This window comes from Pyrus communis, chromosome 8 (assembly GCF_963583255.1).
Source record: "Pyrus communis chromosome 8, drPyrComm1.1, whole genome shotgun sequence".
Classification (NCBI taxonomy): Eukaryota; Viridiplantae; Streptophyta; class Magnoliopsida; order Rosales; family Rosaceae; genus Pyrus; species Pyrus communis.
The window spans coordinates 24,321,231-24,340,123 of record NC_084810.1 but is presented as its reverse complement, the minus strand read 5'-3'; the positions used below and the strand labels follow the sequence as shown (position 1 = coordinate 24,340,123).

Here is an 18,893-nt window from a genome sequence, read left to right as displayed (position 1 = left end):
AAACTTCCTTAAAATCCTAATTGAATACACTTAGATTTCTAAGAATTTTAATAAATTATCTTAAAATCATGATTGAATACACATTGAATTTCAGATAATCACTTAAAATCCAGATTGAATACCCCTAGATTCATTAAAAGAATTAAAATCTTTTAAAATCCCAATTGAATACACCCCAAAGTTGGAAAAAAAAAAAGAAAAAAAAAAGGAGAGTTGTAGTAATTATCATTGATCCCTCAACTTTAATCTAATTAGAGCAATGGTCTCTCAACTTTAACTCAATTGTAGTCATGACCCATCTAACATAACTCATTTTGACAAAAATGACCAGAGCTACACATTTTAATGAGTTGAGGGATCCTAATTATAGCAATGGTCCTTCCCACATAACCCATTTTAACAAAATTCTGACGAATTTGATGAAAATGACCATAGCTACATATTTTAATGAGTTAAATGACTAATAGTAATAAATTTTTAGTTAAGAGACTATTATTCCAATTTAATTAAAATTGAAACACTATTGCTATAATTTATGAAAACAACAAGGAAATAATTAATTGATTTTGTTTTGAAAAAAAAAAAAAAAAAAAAAAAAAAAAAAAGAAGAAGGAACAGATTTTAACGGGCCCGGCCCGAATGGATCATAAGACCCCGCAAAACCCTAGTAAACGAAAGCGTCCACAAATATATATCCTCCTACCATAAGAGGCCGCCGAAGCGTTTGGCAGCACAAGAAGGGGAAGCTCAGATCGAGACGGCGGCTTAGGGTTTCACTTCCCTGAAGGCAAATCAGCAACCATGGTAAACCTTCTCTCCCCCATTTCTCCATCCCCAAATTACACGATTAACGAGTAATATTTTACTTACCATTCAAACTAGAATTCTTAGTCTCTCTCCGTCTGCAGACTTTCAAGAGAAGAAATGGCGGCCGGAACAAGCACGGCCGCGGCCACGTGAAGTTCATCCGCTGCTCCAACTGCGGGAAATGCTGCCCCAAGGTGTGCTTATACCTAATTATCCCTTTTTTGTATTTTTATTAAAGTTTGAATCTTTAGAGGTGAAAGATTTGAAATTCGAAGTGGGTTCTGTGTTTTTAATTAGTTTTTTGGATTATTTTTAAGTGGGTTCAGGTTTTGAATTAGTTTTAGGATTAATTTATTGGGTTTGTGTTAAAAAGGACAAAGCTATCAAGAGGTTTCTGGTGAGGAACATTGTTGAGCAGGCTGCAGTTAGGGATGTTCAGGAGGCTTGTGTTTACGATGGTAATAATCCTTTCCCTTTCAGTTTAATTCCGTAAATGTTTCTTCGTATTGTTTTCGGTGTTATTTTAGTATTTGGTTTCTGATGACTGCTGATAATGTTTTACTGGGAATGCTGTTTGATTTGAAGGTTACACTCTTCCTAAGCTGTATGCTAAGATGCAATACTGCGTTTCTTGTGCCATCCACTCCCACGTTGTGAGGGTTCGGTCTCGCGAAAACAGGAGGAACCGTGAGCCCCCTCAGCGTTTCAGGCGCCGGGTATGCTCTAAACTTCATCCCTATATATCTATATCTTTTATTTTGTTTTAGTTTATGCTTCTATGCAATTTGGCTTATGGTTCAGTGTGACATATACTTTCACATAAGCTGTATGTTTTGTGTTTGTTCAATACTTATGTTTGTTGGGATTTCGTGTTTGAAATTATTCATTATACATTCTACCTAAGTTGACGAGGGTCCATCTATACAAACTTAACAAGTTTAAGAGCAAAGGAGTTAATGCCATGTTGAATTTGCTTAAAAGAGGTTCGGATGCACCCAACTGTGAAGACTCTATTTAGGACATGCATATTGGTAGCTAAACTTTAGACTTATTATTTGGTTAAATGATCCGTGTACTTCCATTACTAGTGGCATTTAGGAGCTTGAAGACTCATGCTAAACAATTTTTTGTTTAACTTCAAAATTGTATGTAGTATCGTAGTAATATCTCAGTAACATTTACTGGCTAGGAGTTTCTCCTGCTAAAGTTTTTATACCTCCGTCTGATTTCCGAATCCATCTGTTGCTTTCATTCTTAATTAAACGTTTTTATATGCCGATATTAGGATAAATTTTGAAGTGTGGTACTTATAAAAGCACCCTATCTGTCTAGTTCAGCCGCATCCCCTCTACCCAATGTTAGCATTTCACTATTTTGGCTAGATAGTTCCTACCAGGAAGCAACATTTGATATAATTGGTTGTCACATTTGGCGGTAATTTTCTAGTTTGTACATTTGCGTTCATCATTCACTGTCTTTTAATAAACCTTTCAATTTCGATGTATACATTTCAGGAGGATACACCTAGGCCTGGTGCACCTGGTGCTCCTGGTCAGGGTCCACGCCCTGTTGGAGCTGGAGCGCCAGCTGCTCGTCCATGAAAAGGCAATGCATCTGCCTGCTCAATTGCTTTGAGGATGTGCATTGAGGCTTTTAATTTTGGCTGCTACCTCGCTTTATTTCCATTTTATCTTTGAATGCATCTTTGACTCCGTTGTGACTTATGTGTAATATCATAGTACTTCAGTCTTATATGTTGTACTTATCATGTTGCGGGAAGGTATTTGCGAAAGCAGCCGGAGATTCAAAACCAGAGTTTTTACATATTCATATTCGTATTAACTTTCATCAACTTTTGTTGGTTTTCACTAAATTTTTATCTCCGAAGATTTTGTTACGCTGGTTTTTAGCCTTAAATTGGCACTATGGTCCTTGAACTATATAAGTTTTAGTTTTGGTCTCTAAACTCTGATAATAGTTGTTCTGGTTCTCGAATTATGTTTTGTGTTGAACTTGCACTAGTGGTTCTTTTGGATAACTCTCAACTTTGCTGTCGCTGACGGGCTGGGATTAGGTTGCAGTCGTCTTCATCAAGAAAAATTGTTGGCTTCGAATGGTAATGGTCCTATTTCCTATTCATTTTTTCAAGTTGCCTAATTAAACTTTTCATTAGTTGGTTTTGGCACAATCCACGACAGAACAATAGCTGTTAAGATCTAGATGCATTCAATCCCTTGACCTATCAAAATACTTTTCAGCAGAGATTTTTTTTAGGCACTGTTGAAATCAGTTGTTTTGCTTTGTCCTTACTGTAAGTTTGTTAAACATTCAAGCCAAATTTGCTGACTGTCATACTGCCGGGTGATGTAGTTTATGCCAAGGAATTTGGATTCTCTCGACTTTAGTGTTCGGAGCCTAAGGATTAGGGAATCCAGGCTCTTAATTTGTGCCAAAGCGAAATTGAAACCCTTGTGTTTGTGTGGTGGGCTAATACATTGAGTTAATGGGGTCAGTCGAATTCAATTTGAATGGTCTGAATTTTCAATGTTTGAGCTTTGAACAGCGAGATCCGAAGAGTAATTCTATCCTATGCCAGGGACAGTGGTATCAGGGTTGATGCTTCATGAACACCATTATATGGTGTGGTATTATGGCCATAGACGAAGCTACATAGGGACAAGGTGGGGCGGCCGCCCCTCCTCTTGCCGGAAATGAAGCCCAGGAGCGACGGTCCACCTCTTTGCCCTCATTAGAAAACCTGCAAGTTGTGAAGCCTCTCCCTTGGCGATGATCTCGATATGTCGTTTTGCTAGACACCAACGTCAGTTTAGTGCCATTTCCTTGTGCGACAATAGACGACGGCGGTGTTGATAAGGTTTGTTGGAAGGCCTCGCGAAAAAGATGGTCAGCAAAACCCTTTTAATCTTTACTACGTCACCGTTTTGTTGAGAGTTCATGATTTTAAAATACGACCTGCCGTTATTTATTTCTATACCGAAACGACACCACATTCTATTCCACATCCTATTTTTTCTTGGGTTTAAATGAGACTAAAGCCCAACAACCAGAACAAAACCATAATCCCTCTTTGAATTCTTTTTTTGGTAATTTAAAAATATGTTGCAAATATTTTTATTATTAAATATTTACCAACATGATACAATTGTTCGTATCGACGTGTTGTATTGTGTAGTCATGTCTGTATTCATGCTTTATAATGCTTGAATGAAGGCTATTGTTGCTGTTGTTGTGTTGTGTGCAACCTTTTTTTAATAATAATAAATAAAAAACAGGTCCAAAACGACGGAACAACGTCATTTTGGACATGAAAAAAAAAAATACAAAAAAAGAAAAGACAAGCTGCATCGTTTTAGTGGTTAAGTTCCGCCCTCCATTCCATCAACAATTATTGGCTTCGCCACTGATTATGGCTGGATACTTGATGGGCCAAGGGCAGTTAACAAAATGTTGTACGGACTATAACACGAGTAAATTTGCATTTCGTTTATATTTGAACAATAACTGATTTTTTTTCTAAACATTGGCTTTGCACCATATAGGGGTAAGGAAAGAGGTTGACAAGTCCACAGAGGAGCAATTGACGGTTGATGTAGATAGACATGGATGCTGTGGCGGGCGTAGGAAAAGGCATGCCAGGTTAAAGGAGAATTGACGAACAAGGATCCTCTTTGGATCCTCTTTGTGGAGATCTGGAGATTAATTAATTATGTCCGTTCATCGTACATCGTATGGTTAGTTTTCGTTAGGTATTATTTATATTTATTTAAAAATTTAAAAATTTAAAAATATTTCTAACTGTTGTACAATAAACGAACATGATTAATTGATCATCCGGATCTCCACAAAGATGATCCGAAGAGGATACTTATCCAGAATAGATAAACGTAATTGCGTTTCTGAGTTTAAATTTTGAAAATGTCAAAAGTCATGATGGCCAAACATGTCTGAATGTTGAAAGAAGCCATGTGCACTGCCATCCAAATCCACATCCAACGCAAACATCACATTTTGTGCTTAGCGGGATGCCACAAAGGACAATCTTTGAAATATGAGTTGTACGACATTATTATCGGTAAGACGTCTTTCATAAAGATATAGAATTTTGTTAATTTTAGATATATTTATATCCGATCTTACGTTTACGTTAACGTTAACTTTACTGATCTTATAAAAGTTGTCCTAGTCAATAGTCTTCTCGAAATTTTTCTTTTTATTTTTGGTAAAATGTTTTGGATATATTTTTTTCTTTTTTGGGTGAATAATGCCATGTGAAAACACATTCCAATTGGGATTTTGTTATTAATGTTTAATAATTAAGGAACATTAACAAAATTTTAAATTTAATTGGTAATGCGATGTATGATTTCATATTGAGTAATAAACACGTTAATTAACAATTAAGTAATAATTTAATCATCAACTTCCCTTAGTTTACAAATTTTAGTCTACAAATTTAGTCTCAATAGCATTACCCTTTCATACTTAGTTTCAATGGCATTTATTCTCAACAAGTAAGACATACATCTATTATTTATCGCATTATTTGTAACTAAAAACTTTGAATGTTTTTATCTTTGATAAATCAAGCGTTGTTTAATAAAGAATTGAATACGATCATTTTGTTTTTATGAATGTAACTGATACATATCGATCATGCTGTTTGGGTTAGATGAAGAAAGGTCCAATGGCGCTAAAACAAGATGAACTTGCCCAAAGCCCATGTCACGATGCCTGATGCAAATTGAAGCCCTTTCAGCCAAGGCATAGGCCATGTGCCTATGACTGAAGTGACAACTGACAGAGACCAGCTCAATACCAGCCAAAAAACACTTTCTAATGGCATGACGGTATAAATGCATGATGACTCACTGCCCTTGGAAGCCCTCGGCCAAGAACAAAGCTTTGGCAATCGGGCCAAATCGCTTATAAAAGGAATAAGAGACAAGGACACTCAACCAATCAAACAAATAACATACAAACTCTATTCTCAATCCAGATTTGCATTCATAACAGTTGAAATCAACCTAGATTCAGTCATTCTAACAGTAGTTCCCTTAGAAAAACTATTTTTTGTCTAGTGTAAAAGCTCTGCTACCTTCCCTAGTGTTGTAGTATCGATTTCCTTGTGTAAAACCTATTTACCATCCATCCCTTTTAGCATAAAACCTCTGTGAACTTTAAGAGAAGTGGCTGCAAGAAGTTCAACCTTACCCGACAAGGTGAAATCTTGCCCGAGTCTCTTTGTTTGTCCTCTAAACTAGTAGATCTGTCGCTTAATGCACTTTTCAGTATGTATTCAAGTTATTTCTATTTGTTTTCTACTTAAGAGTCCCATCTACATTCGAATATGGTTAACTTAATAGATCTGTTTTCATCGAGAACAACCTGGAATCAAAGAAATGGTTTAAAAGAGCCCTTGACTCCCTTCATTTGAACATTTAAGATTATGAACTAAAAGTCCTTGTTTACAAGGCAAGAAAAATAACTTAATGCATACTTAACCCATATGTGACAATCCTTTGATAACAAAAAGTTTGAGTAACTTGGGGCGCAAGTAACAGACTTAAACCAAATATGTTTTACATCTGTTATAACTGAGATAACAGTGGCACGCCTAACACTTTGTTAGTTTTGATTGTGAGCCTCAAGGTCTATACATAAGGCCCCACAAATGGACATTTCAAAGCTAACTTCCAACTCATCTTGCAGCACATCAAGCAGTAGGAGCTCGCCCGACCAACATCAACAAAAGTGCCAGTCAACCTTGGAGAACTGTACAAGGGGCCATCCACCTTGTGCCTTCAAACACATACATGCATCAGTGATCGACTATCGTTCATGTACATAAAAAGATAAATCGAATTGAGACACACAAATACTAAGCAAAGAACTGACTCAGTCCTCGTCAGGCTAATTTGAAGCATATGTAGTTTTGTGGTTAGGAAGAACGGAATAAAAAGAATATTCCCAAGAATCTTATGGGAAAAAGAATTAATGCAAAATTAGGAAATAAACACAATCAGATAAGGATCCGCAAACGTTTGAAAAAAAAAAAAAAATTAAGCAGGGCACGCAACGACGTCGTTTGACTGCGTCAGCGTGTTGCGGTGTCTGCTTGGCGCAGCATTGCCGCGGCATGTTGTGCTTGCTTTGGTAATAATGATGACATGCTGATGCGTCATCGTTTCCGCCGCGACCTCGAGCTTGCATTTGCATCGCGTCGCGTCGCTATGCGGCAGACATGTGTCCTTGTGTGGCCCACAACGACTGAAAACCCCCAAAATTAACGCTAAATTTCACTAGTAGCCCTCGTACTTTTGTTGTATATTTTATTTGCCCCTATAGTTTTCCTTACATTTTCATCCTCCTCCAACGAAGAAATCCCTCTTTCAATCCTTTCAAGCAACTGTTTAAATTTTTTTCATGACAGAGCAATGTGCACAACTAAGTTGGTGTTAATTTTGCCACTTAGTAATACGGTCTAGTGACATTCTTCTTCATTTGTAAGTGAAAAGTCTTAGATTTGATTATCGCCAAAAGCGAATTTGAATCACATTATTATTAGCTCATTATGAGACTAAGCACATCCCTTATTCTTTAGTGTAAATGATATCATTTGTTAAAATAATAGTTGGTGTTAATTCCATTAAATGTAGACATATATCATATTTTTTAGAGCGAATCTACTCTCTAAATGCACTTAGTCGATATCCTCATTTTTACACTATGGATTAGTTAAAGTAAAATCTCGTTCATTTATCAAAAAAAAAAAAAAACCATAGTTTTGACGGCATTTTATGACAACAAAGTCATCGTCAACTGACTAAACCCTATGGTCTAGTTGAATTTTTCAAATAACAAGTGCCCATAATTTTTTTATTGCAAAAAATCGATAATAAATTGATATTGATAAAGATCTGAAGGTAAAATACCCGCGATTATTGGTAAATGCAGTTACCTGCTTATTTAAATTTAATGGTTACGGTTATGGGTAACCATTTAGATAAATAAACGGTTATGGGTATAACAGTTTACCCGTGAAATTTAAATGGATGATTATGGGTATTAACTGCGGTTATAAACAGGTAATCGTTTACCCATTTATTTTATATATGTAAAATTAACACAAACCATGTTCTCTATCGAACAAAACTTAGATCAATGCTATTGACTATAGTGCATGGTTTATATAGCTAATTATATATATTATGTTAATACTTTACATTATAGGTTAAATAACTCAAGCATATTGTCTTCTAAACAGTTTTTGTAATAAAAAATACTTAACAAATATTATATTACCTTCATTATTAACATGGATTAGTAGTAAAAGTTTTCCCAAAAAATTAGGAAAATAAATAACAATTCCCCTCAGCCCCACTCACTTAATTCAACCCAAGACCTGTTCCTCAAACATGTTGCGAATTGCCATTTCAGCAATCCCTCACTTTTGTTAGCATTGTTACTGTAATTTATATATCCTATATTCCAATTTTGTTTTTTAAAACTAACTTTCTTGCTTTTTCATTCTATATCAATTAAAAATATCGTCCGTAAATTATTATTTCAATTATTGAAATGGTGTAAGGATTAAAAAAATTAAAATACGGAGATGTATGATGAATGTACCTATAACGGTGTTTAATTGTAAAAAAAAAAAAAAAAGTATGAAAAAGAGGTAATGGTAAAAAAAAGATAAATGAGTTAAAAAGGGTAAATGGGTAAACAGGTATTAAATGGTTAGGGTTAAATGGGCATGTGGTTATGGGTATAGTTAACAATTTATAAACGGTTATGGGTATAAGTATAACAGTTTATGCAATTACCTAATAGGTAAACAGTTATGCGGATATGAGTATAAATGGTTATGGGTAAATAACCACGTTTACCCATCCGTCATAACCGTTGCCCATCCCTAATCTGAACTCGAAACTTGATACGAGTTACAAAAAGTGCTCATAATTAAATGAAAATAAAATGGAACTATAAGGACGATATATGACTTGAACGAAAGTGTAAGCACAAGATATTACTTGAACGAAAGTGAAAATTCGACGGGTCTTTCGTGAAAATTCAACTTAATAATAAAATAATAAAAAATAAAATAATAAAGAAAGAAACAGAAGGAGGAGAGAGAGGGAGAGCGAGGGGGAGAGAGGAGGATTTTTGCCGCTTTTGCGTTTGGGTTTGGGGGGTTTTTAAAAGGTTTTTCCTTACACCACCGAAAAACGAAACTGGTCTTCCCTTCCAATCACACCCTCTGATTCCTCCTCCAAATCTCCGACCACCGTCTGTCAACGACTCCCTCAACGGCGCCTTTTCTGCGTTTCCTTCCTCTTCCTCCTTTCATTTCCCTCTCTCTTCTCCTCCCCCAATCTTGCCTCCGTTGGTCTCATGGCCCGTCCCCTCTGTTCGGCGCTGCCGAACGACGTCGTCTTCCGCGAGGATCGACCCTGCCCTACGCCGCCCTCGCCGTCATTGCCGACCACCAACCCCGATCCCTCCGTCATAGCCACCGAATCTTGGGCCGGAGCAGAGGAGGCAACCCAGGAGATAGTCTCAAAGATTCAGCCCACTCTGGCGGCCCACCAGACGAGGAAGGAGGTCATTCAATACGTGCAGAACCTCATCACATGTAACGTCGGGTGTCAGGTAATTACAATTCTGCCCAATTACATTTCTTTCGAATTCAGTTTTGCCATCTGGGTTAGTGTTTGTTTTGTGCAATTCTTGTGCAATTTGGTGGTAATGGCGATGTGGGTTTATCTGGTCATGTCCAATTTAGTCTAGTCTTGCAGTGCCAATGCCTACCTGTTAGCAAATGAAAATGTTACTTGTGATGTGATTGATCTTGGTTTTTCAAGGTAATGACTTCAATAAATGGAACGGGATTTTCTTGTGTTTTCCTGTTCGATTTCTGTTTAGCAACGAAATGTTGGTACTTGGTGCAAACCGTGAAGCAATATTGTTTTTCGAGTTCATTTTTTTCTGGGGAATCGGTGAAGTTATGATGTTGTTTCTGAGTTTGTTCATTTCACTGACTTGCTTATAAGTTACGATGGCGCTTTTTGTATTGTTATCTCACAGGTTTTTCCTTATGGGTCAGTTCCTTTGAAAACGTATCTGCCTGATGGTGATATTGATATGACGGCATTTGGCAGTGCAAACATTGATGAAGTCTTTGCAACTGATGTGTATGCAATTATGAAGGGAGAGGAGAATAACGAGGCTGGTCCATTTCATGTGAAGGATGTACATTACATTGATGCCGAGGTTCTTCCCCACTTGATGCCTTAATTTTTTGTTGGGAACCTTCAGTCTCTTCAGTTGAAAACATTTATAATTCCATATATTAGTAGAGTTCGGGTCTTTGATGTAGGTATTATCGCATTTTTCTTTTGTCTGCATCGACATACAATACTTGTTCTTCTGTGGGATGTCTTTCCTATAACTTCGTCTTCTCTTTTTGTGGTAATGTATGTTTGGGAGAGTGTTGAGATTGATGTGTTTAGCAAAATAAGGTTCTTTTGCTAAATGTTATCAATTTTCTCTCGAGTATTGTTTCTTCCGAACTTTGTCTAGAACTGTTAATGTTGGTTCGGAGTTCTCCTGTGGCATATCACCCCCTTTTATTTATGCAACAAAAACTGTTTAGCTTTTCTATTTGCCAGGTTGAATTTCTTGGACTTGACTTTATTTATAGGGAAAGTTTCTGATATTCATGATTGGATATTATGGAACTCAACATCTGCGGGGATTTTGTTGAGTTGAGTGCTTTAACTTTCTTGCGTTTTAACATCAGTGCTTCATGCTTAATGATGACGCTCCTAGGTTGATGAAGATTTCATAATTTTCTTTGTTAGACATTTTCAATTTGCATTTGCGAGGTTACATTATCTAAAATTTGGAGGTTTTCGTTGCAGGTTAAGCTTGTCAAGTGCATTATACAAAATATAGTTGTAGATATATCCTCCAATCAGTTAGGAGGATTTAGTACACTGCACTTTCTTGAACAGGTATTAGCAATTCAAATTTTGATTAGTTACGATTCATATGGTATAACTGAAAGTTCACTCAGGTTCGATCTTTGGGTCATATTTCTTATGTTGCTTCCTCTGCAGGTTGATAATTATATTGGCAAAAATCATCTGTTCAAGAGGAGTATTATTCTGGTAAAAGCCTGGTGCTACTATGAGAGTCGTATTCTTGGGGCCCATCATGGTTTGATTTCAACATATGCTTTGGAAACATTAATCCTATATGTTTTCCATTTTTTTCATTCATCACTGGATGGCCCTCTGGCAGTGAGTACTCCCAAGTCAACTTTGAGTCCTTATTTCAAATACATAGATAAGTTTAAGAGCCTAATTGTTTTTCATTTCTATAGGTCCTTTATAGATTTTTGGATTACTTCAGCAAATTTGACTGGGAGAACTACTGTATAAGTTTAAATGGACCAGTGTGCAAATCGTCCCTGCCTGATATAGTGGGTAAGAGATATTATTGTGTGTTTGTGATGCTTTGTTTATGTTTTCTTGCTCTGTCTCTCTGACACACTCACTTAAAAACTGCAGTTGAGGCACCAGAAAGTGGGAGAGATGATCTACTGCTGAGTGAAGAGTTTATTAGAAATTGTGTGGAAATGTTCTCTGTTCCATCAAAGGGTTATGAGACAAACTTGCGAGCTTTTCCCCTGAAGCATCTTAATATAATAGATCCACTAAAACAGAACAACAACCTTGGGCGTAGTGTCAGCAGAAGTATGCATTCTCTCTCTCTCTCTCTCTCTCTCTCTCTCTCTCTCTCATGCTGTTGTGGAGTTTTATCGTAGTATGATTCATGGGTTTTGTACAGGTAACTTCTATCGAATCTGCAGTGCTTTTAAATATGGAGCTCGCAAGCTTGGTTGGATTCTTTCGTTACCAGGGGAATGCATGGCAGATGAGTTGCCCAAGTTTTTTGCGAACACTTTGGATAGGCATGGAAGCAATGGTCAGACTAATGTGCACAATAATGCGTTGTCTGGAGGTTCTGAAGCTTTGAACATTTTGTTGGAGCTGGGTGGTGATTTTGACAGTCATGGAATGAACCTGCAATATGGTCCCTTTTTCCCTGGATCTGTTACATCACCTCCTTTGTTGGAGCTTGGTGGTGATTTTGACAGTCATGGAATGAACCTGCAATATGGTCCCTTTTTCCCTGGATCTGTTACATCACCTCCTTTGTTGGAGCTTGGTGGTGATTTTGACAGTCATGGAATGAACCTGCAATATGGTCCCTTTTCCCCTGGATCTGCTACATCACCTCCTTTGTTGCCCAGTCCTCCCTTGTCACCTCAGCCATGGAAAGAGAACCCCTGGGGAGGTACGACTGAAGCCCTTCAGTTCCATCAGAATATTAATTCTCAAACTAACATAAATGGTGTTGATTGGGGAGTACATGCGTACCAAGCAAATGATTCCACTTTCTCCGTTGCTGCTTTCAGAGGAGAAAAAAGGAAACCCCAAGGGACTGGAACCTACATCCCCAATGCGGTAGTGGCATTTTTGTTTTCTATAAAATCATTTTCTCAGACTGCATTCATGTAATTCTATTGTCACGAGCTTCATATTTTTGGGTTTCTTTTTCTACTAAGTCATTCTCACAGAGGACTACAGTCCTGGTTTTCATAATCTCATGGTTATCTGCTTACAGTCTTTTCAGTGTTACCGTCCCTTCAAGGATAGGTTGCCTGGAAGGGGAAGGAAACAGGCACCGGGAACTTGTTTCCGATTTCAGAGACATGCCTTTGGTTATGGCTTCACTGTAGCTCCTCAAGAGTCAATCTCCCCTAGAGAATGCAGCCGAGAGCTCTCGGAAGTGGAGTACCCAGTTCTAGGTCATGGAAACTGTGCGACATTAGATTACCATCAACCTCACATGCCTCTTTGGAAATCTTTTCATAACAACAATTTCTCCAACTTGCCAGCGAAACTCGAATCTAGATCCTCATCCCCTCAGTTATGGGAGGAGGCACCCATGCCAGAATTGGACCTTCAAGCGGAGTATTTTGGAGCCGATGAGGAGAGGTAGTTTGATTTGTTAATTTGAAGTAGTCCTGCACAACGGCTTTTCTTCTAAAGCTAAATAGCTCTCTTTTTGTTTGTATCTTCAGGATTGAAGAACAATCATACCATCTGAAAAATGAAGATCAGGCATTCCACCTGAAAAACGAAGATGATTTTCCGCCACTCAACTCTCGAGTGCCGTTGAAGGAAGGATTATGCGTTGGAGAATGAAGACACTGGACTGAGCTTCCGGGAAGACTTTTCCCCCTCACCTTCCATCTCCTTGGGACCTCTGTTATTAGTTGTTTCGATGTAGCATACACATGTTGTACATTCTGGTTCGTTTTTGTCGTTACATATCTACGCGCACATTCGTGCGCTTTCATTGGAACGGGTGGATGATGTATATACGGGGTAAAGTTGGCCCCTCGGCTTGTCATTCCCTCCCAAAGTTTCTAGTTTTAAACACACTACTGAGAAACCTTTGTTAGGTATCTTTTAGGTTGGTATACAAATGATGAAATCTATAAATGTAACAGGAAAGTTTTGGTTATGTTGATTTTTTTTTGGTCGAATGTTATTTTGAATCGATGAAAGTTAATTGCAGTGAAGTTGAGTTTATTTTGGTGAGGCAGTAACAGTTGCGGACGTGGGTTTAATCAAGTTGTTTAGAACAATGTGTTTTTCTCTCAGCAATCATGTCCAAACCCAGGTTTGATCAATTAGAATATTGTTGTACTAAAAAAATGAATTCTACAAAAGTTACCATGTGGGAACCTTATGCTTAAGATGAACAAGCTGTCGAACGTAAGGGCTCGTTTGGTGCCACAATTTAATTGGATTAGAAGGTCGAGGTAAATGATTTTCATTTCAGCGGAGGATTATAAGTGGTGAGAAATGAAGGAAACTCTCACCTCGTCTTACATTTTTGTGAGAGTTAAGTAATTCTTCTTCTACCTTCATGTTGGGAAAAATTTATTCATTTCTTCCTTCAACACACATTGAACGTAGTAAGTTTTCTACTACAATTCCATCCTTGAGGTTGCACCTTCGATTAGTGATTCACGATAATTAAAAATTTCTCAGACAACTAAGCAAGAACGCACCAGTGGTCTAGTGGTAGAATAGTACCCTGCCACGGTACAGACCCGGGTTCGATTCCCGGCTGGTGCATCCCTTCTTTTTACTTTTTCGTTCATGAGAAAGAGATTTGTCGTCCTTTTGCCCTTTTTCTTTTAAAAAAAAAAATAATGAAAAGGATAGTTTTTAGTCATATTCCAACCCAACGACGTGGCAACGGATTTTAGGGAAGAAATAAATAAAGTCGTACTTGGGTGGCACTAATTAAGTAAGAAGAAGAGCATCAAAGTTGCTTTCTCCCTCACAATTATTATTCTTAATTAAATTAGTAATTATTATACATAGAGAATGCTTAAATTACTTCAAATATATACAAATTGGCTGAATTCATTTGATCTGTCCATTTCATTTCAGTTGCCTGCCTCCTTCCTTCACCATCACAATAAATCTTTCGAGCCAACAACCTCTTGCTAATTTCCACAAGTTCAAGTTCAAGTCTGCGGACTAAGCAAAATGTGGGCGGCTTAACTCAATATATTTTACTATTTGATGATTAGGCAGATGATGACGCTCGCGTACGTAGACGCATCGTTAATTAATTCACGTAGAAGGTCGTAATACGAGAAAAGTAAACTAACTAAAAAAAATCTATTTGTGTCGATTTACTATTAGTTATCACGTATAATAAAAGACAAATCTCTCTGTCAATGTTATTTATATATTCTAAACGTGAATATTATGTGATTTGGGAGATTAGGAGGAACTTTTACATGTCATTAGGTCGTATATATTCCCGTGCAAGTGTAGTACTCGTACGAAGATGTATGACATCCAAGTCTTCCTACAGTATTAGAGCGACAGTTTTTCGTACCAAACTACTCGAAAAACAGATAAACATCGAGAAATATCAGGAAATAATACAGTAAAACAAAGGAAGGTATAATACTGTATTTTTTTGTACCTGTTCATCCTAATTTTTGTTGTTATTTACACACGTAAGGATTTACATGCCAAATTAATCAATGGGTACAGAGCTGCCTATATAATCATACTTAACTATAACTACCTGCACTATAATATATAACCATATATATAAATATATTATATTATAATATATATATATATATATATTTGAAACAATCAAGTGTTTGACTATTTTCCTGTTCGTAGTGCATTACGTACAAGTCATGACTTGTTTCATTAGAAAAAAGAAAGAAAATGGTGTGCTGTGTAACCACATAACCGACGGTTTATCCATTTAAACTATGATATTATTTGTTCTTTGTTAATTTGTACACTACAAACTGCAACATGTCTTCCCCATTCTCACCTGTCTGAATTAGTCCAAACGCATACTAGGGTTTTCATATATTTATCTTGTAAATTTTATCCGCAAGTCTTTTGTGATTGTAACTTATTGCATAAAAAGGTGACGTTGAACTAAATCTTTAGTTAACGATATATTAGCGATTCTATCAGTTTCAATCCAATCTCGTTAAACTTATAACTTAACTACTTAACGTATCGTGTACGATATTATCAAGTATCTTGTTTTATTAGAAAAAAAGGTGTGTTGAGTTATTGATCAGACATGCGTTATAAAACCTCGTAATGAAACATTTATTTATTTTAATTATTACATTATTGTTGTTTGCTAATTTGTACACTACAACCCACAGCAACTAGCTTCCCCAATCTTACCTCTCCTCTTTTGGATGAGTTAGTCCAAACGCAAACTAGGGTTTTGACGTTTTCAGGTTTTAAACTGTTAGCTAGTTCTATAAAACAAGTATTTTGTAATCCATTGCAAATTACGGACGGCGAGTCGCAAGATGGCACTTCTGCATGCATGACTGGTATGCTCAACCAAATTAAATTTTATTTTCTATAAGGTATAAAAATTCTGGTTATAAATTTCACAGGCTTCATGCAGCTTTTATAATTTATTTGAGACCGACACAGACAGTTATATATTGAATCGAGATCTTCTTCCAATCTTTAAGAATTAAGAGATTTGGGTTGTTAAAGTGAGGAGATTCAGGGTCTTTAATTTATGTAAGTATGAGCCAGTAAAATTGATTAATATGAACCGTAAAATTTAAAATAAGTTATCTGAATTTCCTAATGCATTTGTGGATATAAAGATCTGGGGAGAAATGGGGACAAAAATAAAGAAAAAAATCATTGAGAAAGAGAGGATAAGAATATAATAATTGGGAGTGGGGGGACCCAATGAAAAATTGAAAATGCATGAAGAGACAAGTGAGCTGACGATTGATTTGCCAACCCACTACTAAATAATTGGAAAAATGAGGTGGGAGGAGCCCTCCGTGGGTTAACACAGCCGTTTACGGTGATGAAAATTTTCAAATCAAATTAAATTATGCGTTACTAAAACACAAGGAAATCTAATTTATTTGACGGAAAGAGAGATAAAGAGAAGAGCATCAAATAATAGTTGATTAGATTACTTTAGAAATAATAGTTGATTAGAAAGCAAATACAAACAAAATTGTTAGACAAATATAAGATACACGTCTCTCGACTAAACTTATTCATGAGGGCAATTCATCTTCTTCTTTATGTCTCAAGGTTCTACAATTGCAGACTTGAGGCTATCAAAAATTTATTACATAGTGAACATAATGGGCCCGAAACCGCTCTAGTCTCTTAGTGGCTCCGCTCATGCTAACTTATTAAATGTCGGGGAGGGAAGGTAGAATAAGTGAGATCAAACCAGTACTAAGATAATAAACATTATAACGTTTTGCTATTACTGTAAAATCCGTTTGCCTTTAAAGTGTAATCATAAAAACAATAAAATTACTTTCGGGTCTCCAACATGAACTTTGAGAATCCTCGCAAAATTGAAGTATTCACAAGATCTTTTCTTTTTTTTGGACAAGATCTTTTTTTTTTTGGACAAGTATTCACAAGATCTTTGGTGTGTGCAATAATGGAACTGTTTTAACTCACTTCAAAATGATTGTTATAATGATTTTTGTTAAACTCTACAAACCTGATAAAAATCATGAGTTATATATACGCTATAGCGAATCGGTGTCGAAATTAAATTTTAGTTTAAGAAGGACCAAATGTCTCAATCGAAAACTCTCTCTTTATTTATAAAATTTATTCTGCATGTGGTACGCAACCAACCAACATTAGTTAGGCTTGGTATGTTATCGTCTTCATCATTACCTTTCTTAAACCTAAACCCCAAGTCTCTATGACTTTCTTTTTTTCTCCATCCAACGATCCCCATACCAAAGTCTTACTCAAAGCTCACAATGTCTAAACTCGATAAAAGCCACTCACCTCAAGTAAGAAATTAAAGTAAAAACGTCGGATTGAGATCTTGAGCTTACGAAAAATCTTAAAAATCATAAGCATAAGACTAAACTTTTTTTAGCCAAAATGGTCCTTGAAATTGGCATAACTTCTCACTTTGATCTCTGAGATTTGAAATCAATAGAAGTAGTCTCTAAGTTTGTCCACCATCAATCATTTAGGTCATTCCATAAAAAATCTCCATTAAATAAGGCTAAAATGACAAAATTACCCTTAATTTTGGTTAAATCATTTGGCCCATTGTTTATTAAACTGACGGTGTTTTTGTCATTTTGGTCCTTATTTAATATAATTGTTTATGGAATAACCAAAATGATTGATGGTGGACAAACTTAAGGACCGCATTTATTAATTTCAAATCTCAGGGATCAAAATAATGAGTTATGCAAATATGATGGACCATTTTGGCTAAACAACAAAAAATGTTAGAATGCACATGGGAGCTTCCTGATCCATTAATTGCTTCGCCTCTGTTGCCAATTCAATAAGTATATATATAAAAAAAAAAAAATTATTAAGATTACCAACACCAGCAGATTTGTTTAGCAGTGAGCGGTAATTTGACAAGCGCTAAACAAACCGTGTTTGCCCCACATGTAAGCTAAACACATGTGCGTGATCAAATCTATGACTTTGAATGCATAAAAAAATACGCTTAACAACTTAAGATACAAATATCTTGCATAGGCTTTACTTATATGTATTGCTTTTTATTTTATTTTTTTGTAAAGAACTTCCAACAGATTCATGTCAACTATGCAATAATGATACATCATCATACATGCATGTAAGCTTGGTTGTCGTATCCGTGTGATATTACGGATCATGTTGTGTCAAATTCGTTGTTTTAACAAGTGATCTAATAATGACTTGATTCGTTAATAGATTATGTCGTTTTGTGTTAGATTAATAGGTCATGCAAGAAATTCTCATGTCTAATGTCGAGATTTGACAAATGATATTTCATCGGATTCTTAACGAGTGACCCGATAACCATCTGACATGTCAATGGGTTCTTAATGGGTTATTCGATAACGACCCAACTCGTTAACATGTTGACCTAAAATCCATTATTTTTATGTTATTTCATGTCGAATTAACGAATTGTGTAACAAATTGACAGCCTTACATGCATGTAACATAACCAAACGGAATTTCAAACTACAAAATGCTAAAAAAGCCTAAGCATTTGACGCAATAAAACAACCCAAACAGTCCCTATGGAGTTGCCACCACCACCTCTTGTCACACATGGACCACTCTCACACTGTCATACATAACCGGATCTCCTCCGGATCCAAATAAACTGAGCTTAATGATTAAAAGATATGGACAATTGAATTTTGATCCAGCGGCTATAATTATTATAACTCTAAAGGATATCCTGTTTGTAATCGTTGGATCAAATTTCAACGGTTCGAATTATTTTTTCAAGAAACTCAGTTTATTTGGGAGGGGATCCGGTTTCCTGTCATACATCTCTTCCTGTTTAGTGTACTACTGGTGCAGTGTTTTGCCTCTCTTCTATATTTATAGCTTTTACTTCTTCTCTTCCAACACGTTAACGTTAACCTAAAACTTGTTATT

General features: G+C 36.3%; 2 protein-coding genes and 1 non-coding gene across 4 annotated transcripts; all 3 read left to right on the top strand.

Moving 5' to 3' along the window:
• The first annotated feature begins 665 nt into the window (after positions 1-665).
• Positions 666-2,659, top strand: LOC137743532 (small ribosomal subunit protein eS26x-like). The gene is made up of 5 exons (XM_068483446.1): positions 666-804; positions 909-1,001; positions 1,181-1,265; positions 1,393-1,523; positions 2,322-2,659. Exons 1-5 carry the CDS (start codon positions 802-804, stop codon positions 2,406-2,408), a joined length of 399 nt encoding a protein of 132 aa, XP_068339547.1. The 5' UTR covers positions 666-801; the 3' UTR covers positions 2,409-2,659.
• A 6,304-nt stretch (positions 2,660-8,963) lies between these two features.
• On the top strand, positions 8,964-13,563 carry LOC137742573 (uncharacterized). Of its 2 annotated transcripts, none has more exons than XM_068482479.1 (9): positions 8,964-9,480; positions 9,916-10,101; positions 10,752-10,844; positions 10,950-11,132; positions 11,216-11,318; positions 11,403-11,588; positions 11,683-12,362; positions 12,523-12,896; positions 12,983-13,563. In XM_068482479.1, exons 1-9 carry the CDS (start codon positions 9,223-9,225, stop codon positions 13,104-13,106), a joined length of 2,187 nt encoding a protein of 728 aa, XP_068338580.1. In that variant the 5' UTR covers positions 8,964-9,222; the 3' UTR covers positions 13,107-13,563. The 2 variants fall into 2 exon arrangements, with proteins under 2 accessions (XP_068338580.1, XP_068338582.1); XM_068482481.1 differs by having other exon boundaries at positions 9,343-9,480; positions 9,990-10,101.
• A 414-nt stretch (positions 13,564-13,977) lies between these two features.
• TRNAG-GCC (transfer RNA glycine (anticodon GCC)) lies at positions 13,978-14,048 on the top strand. The gene has a single exon. It is a non-coding gene; the product is annotated as a tRNA-Gly (tRNA).
• Positions 14,049-18,893: the final 4,845 nt, after the last annotated feature.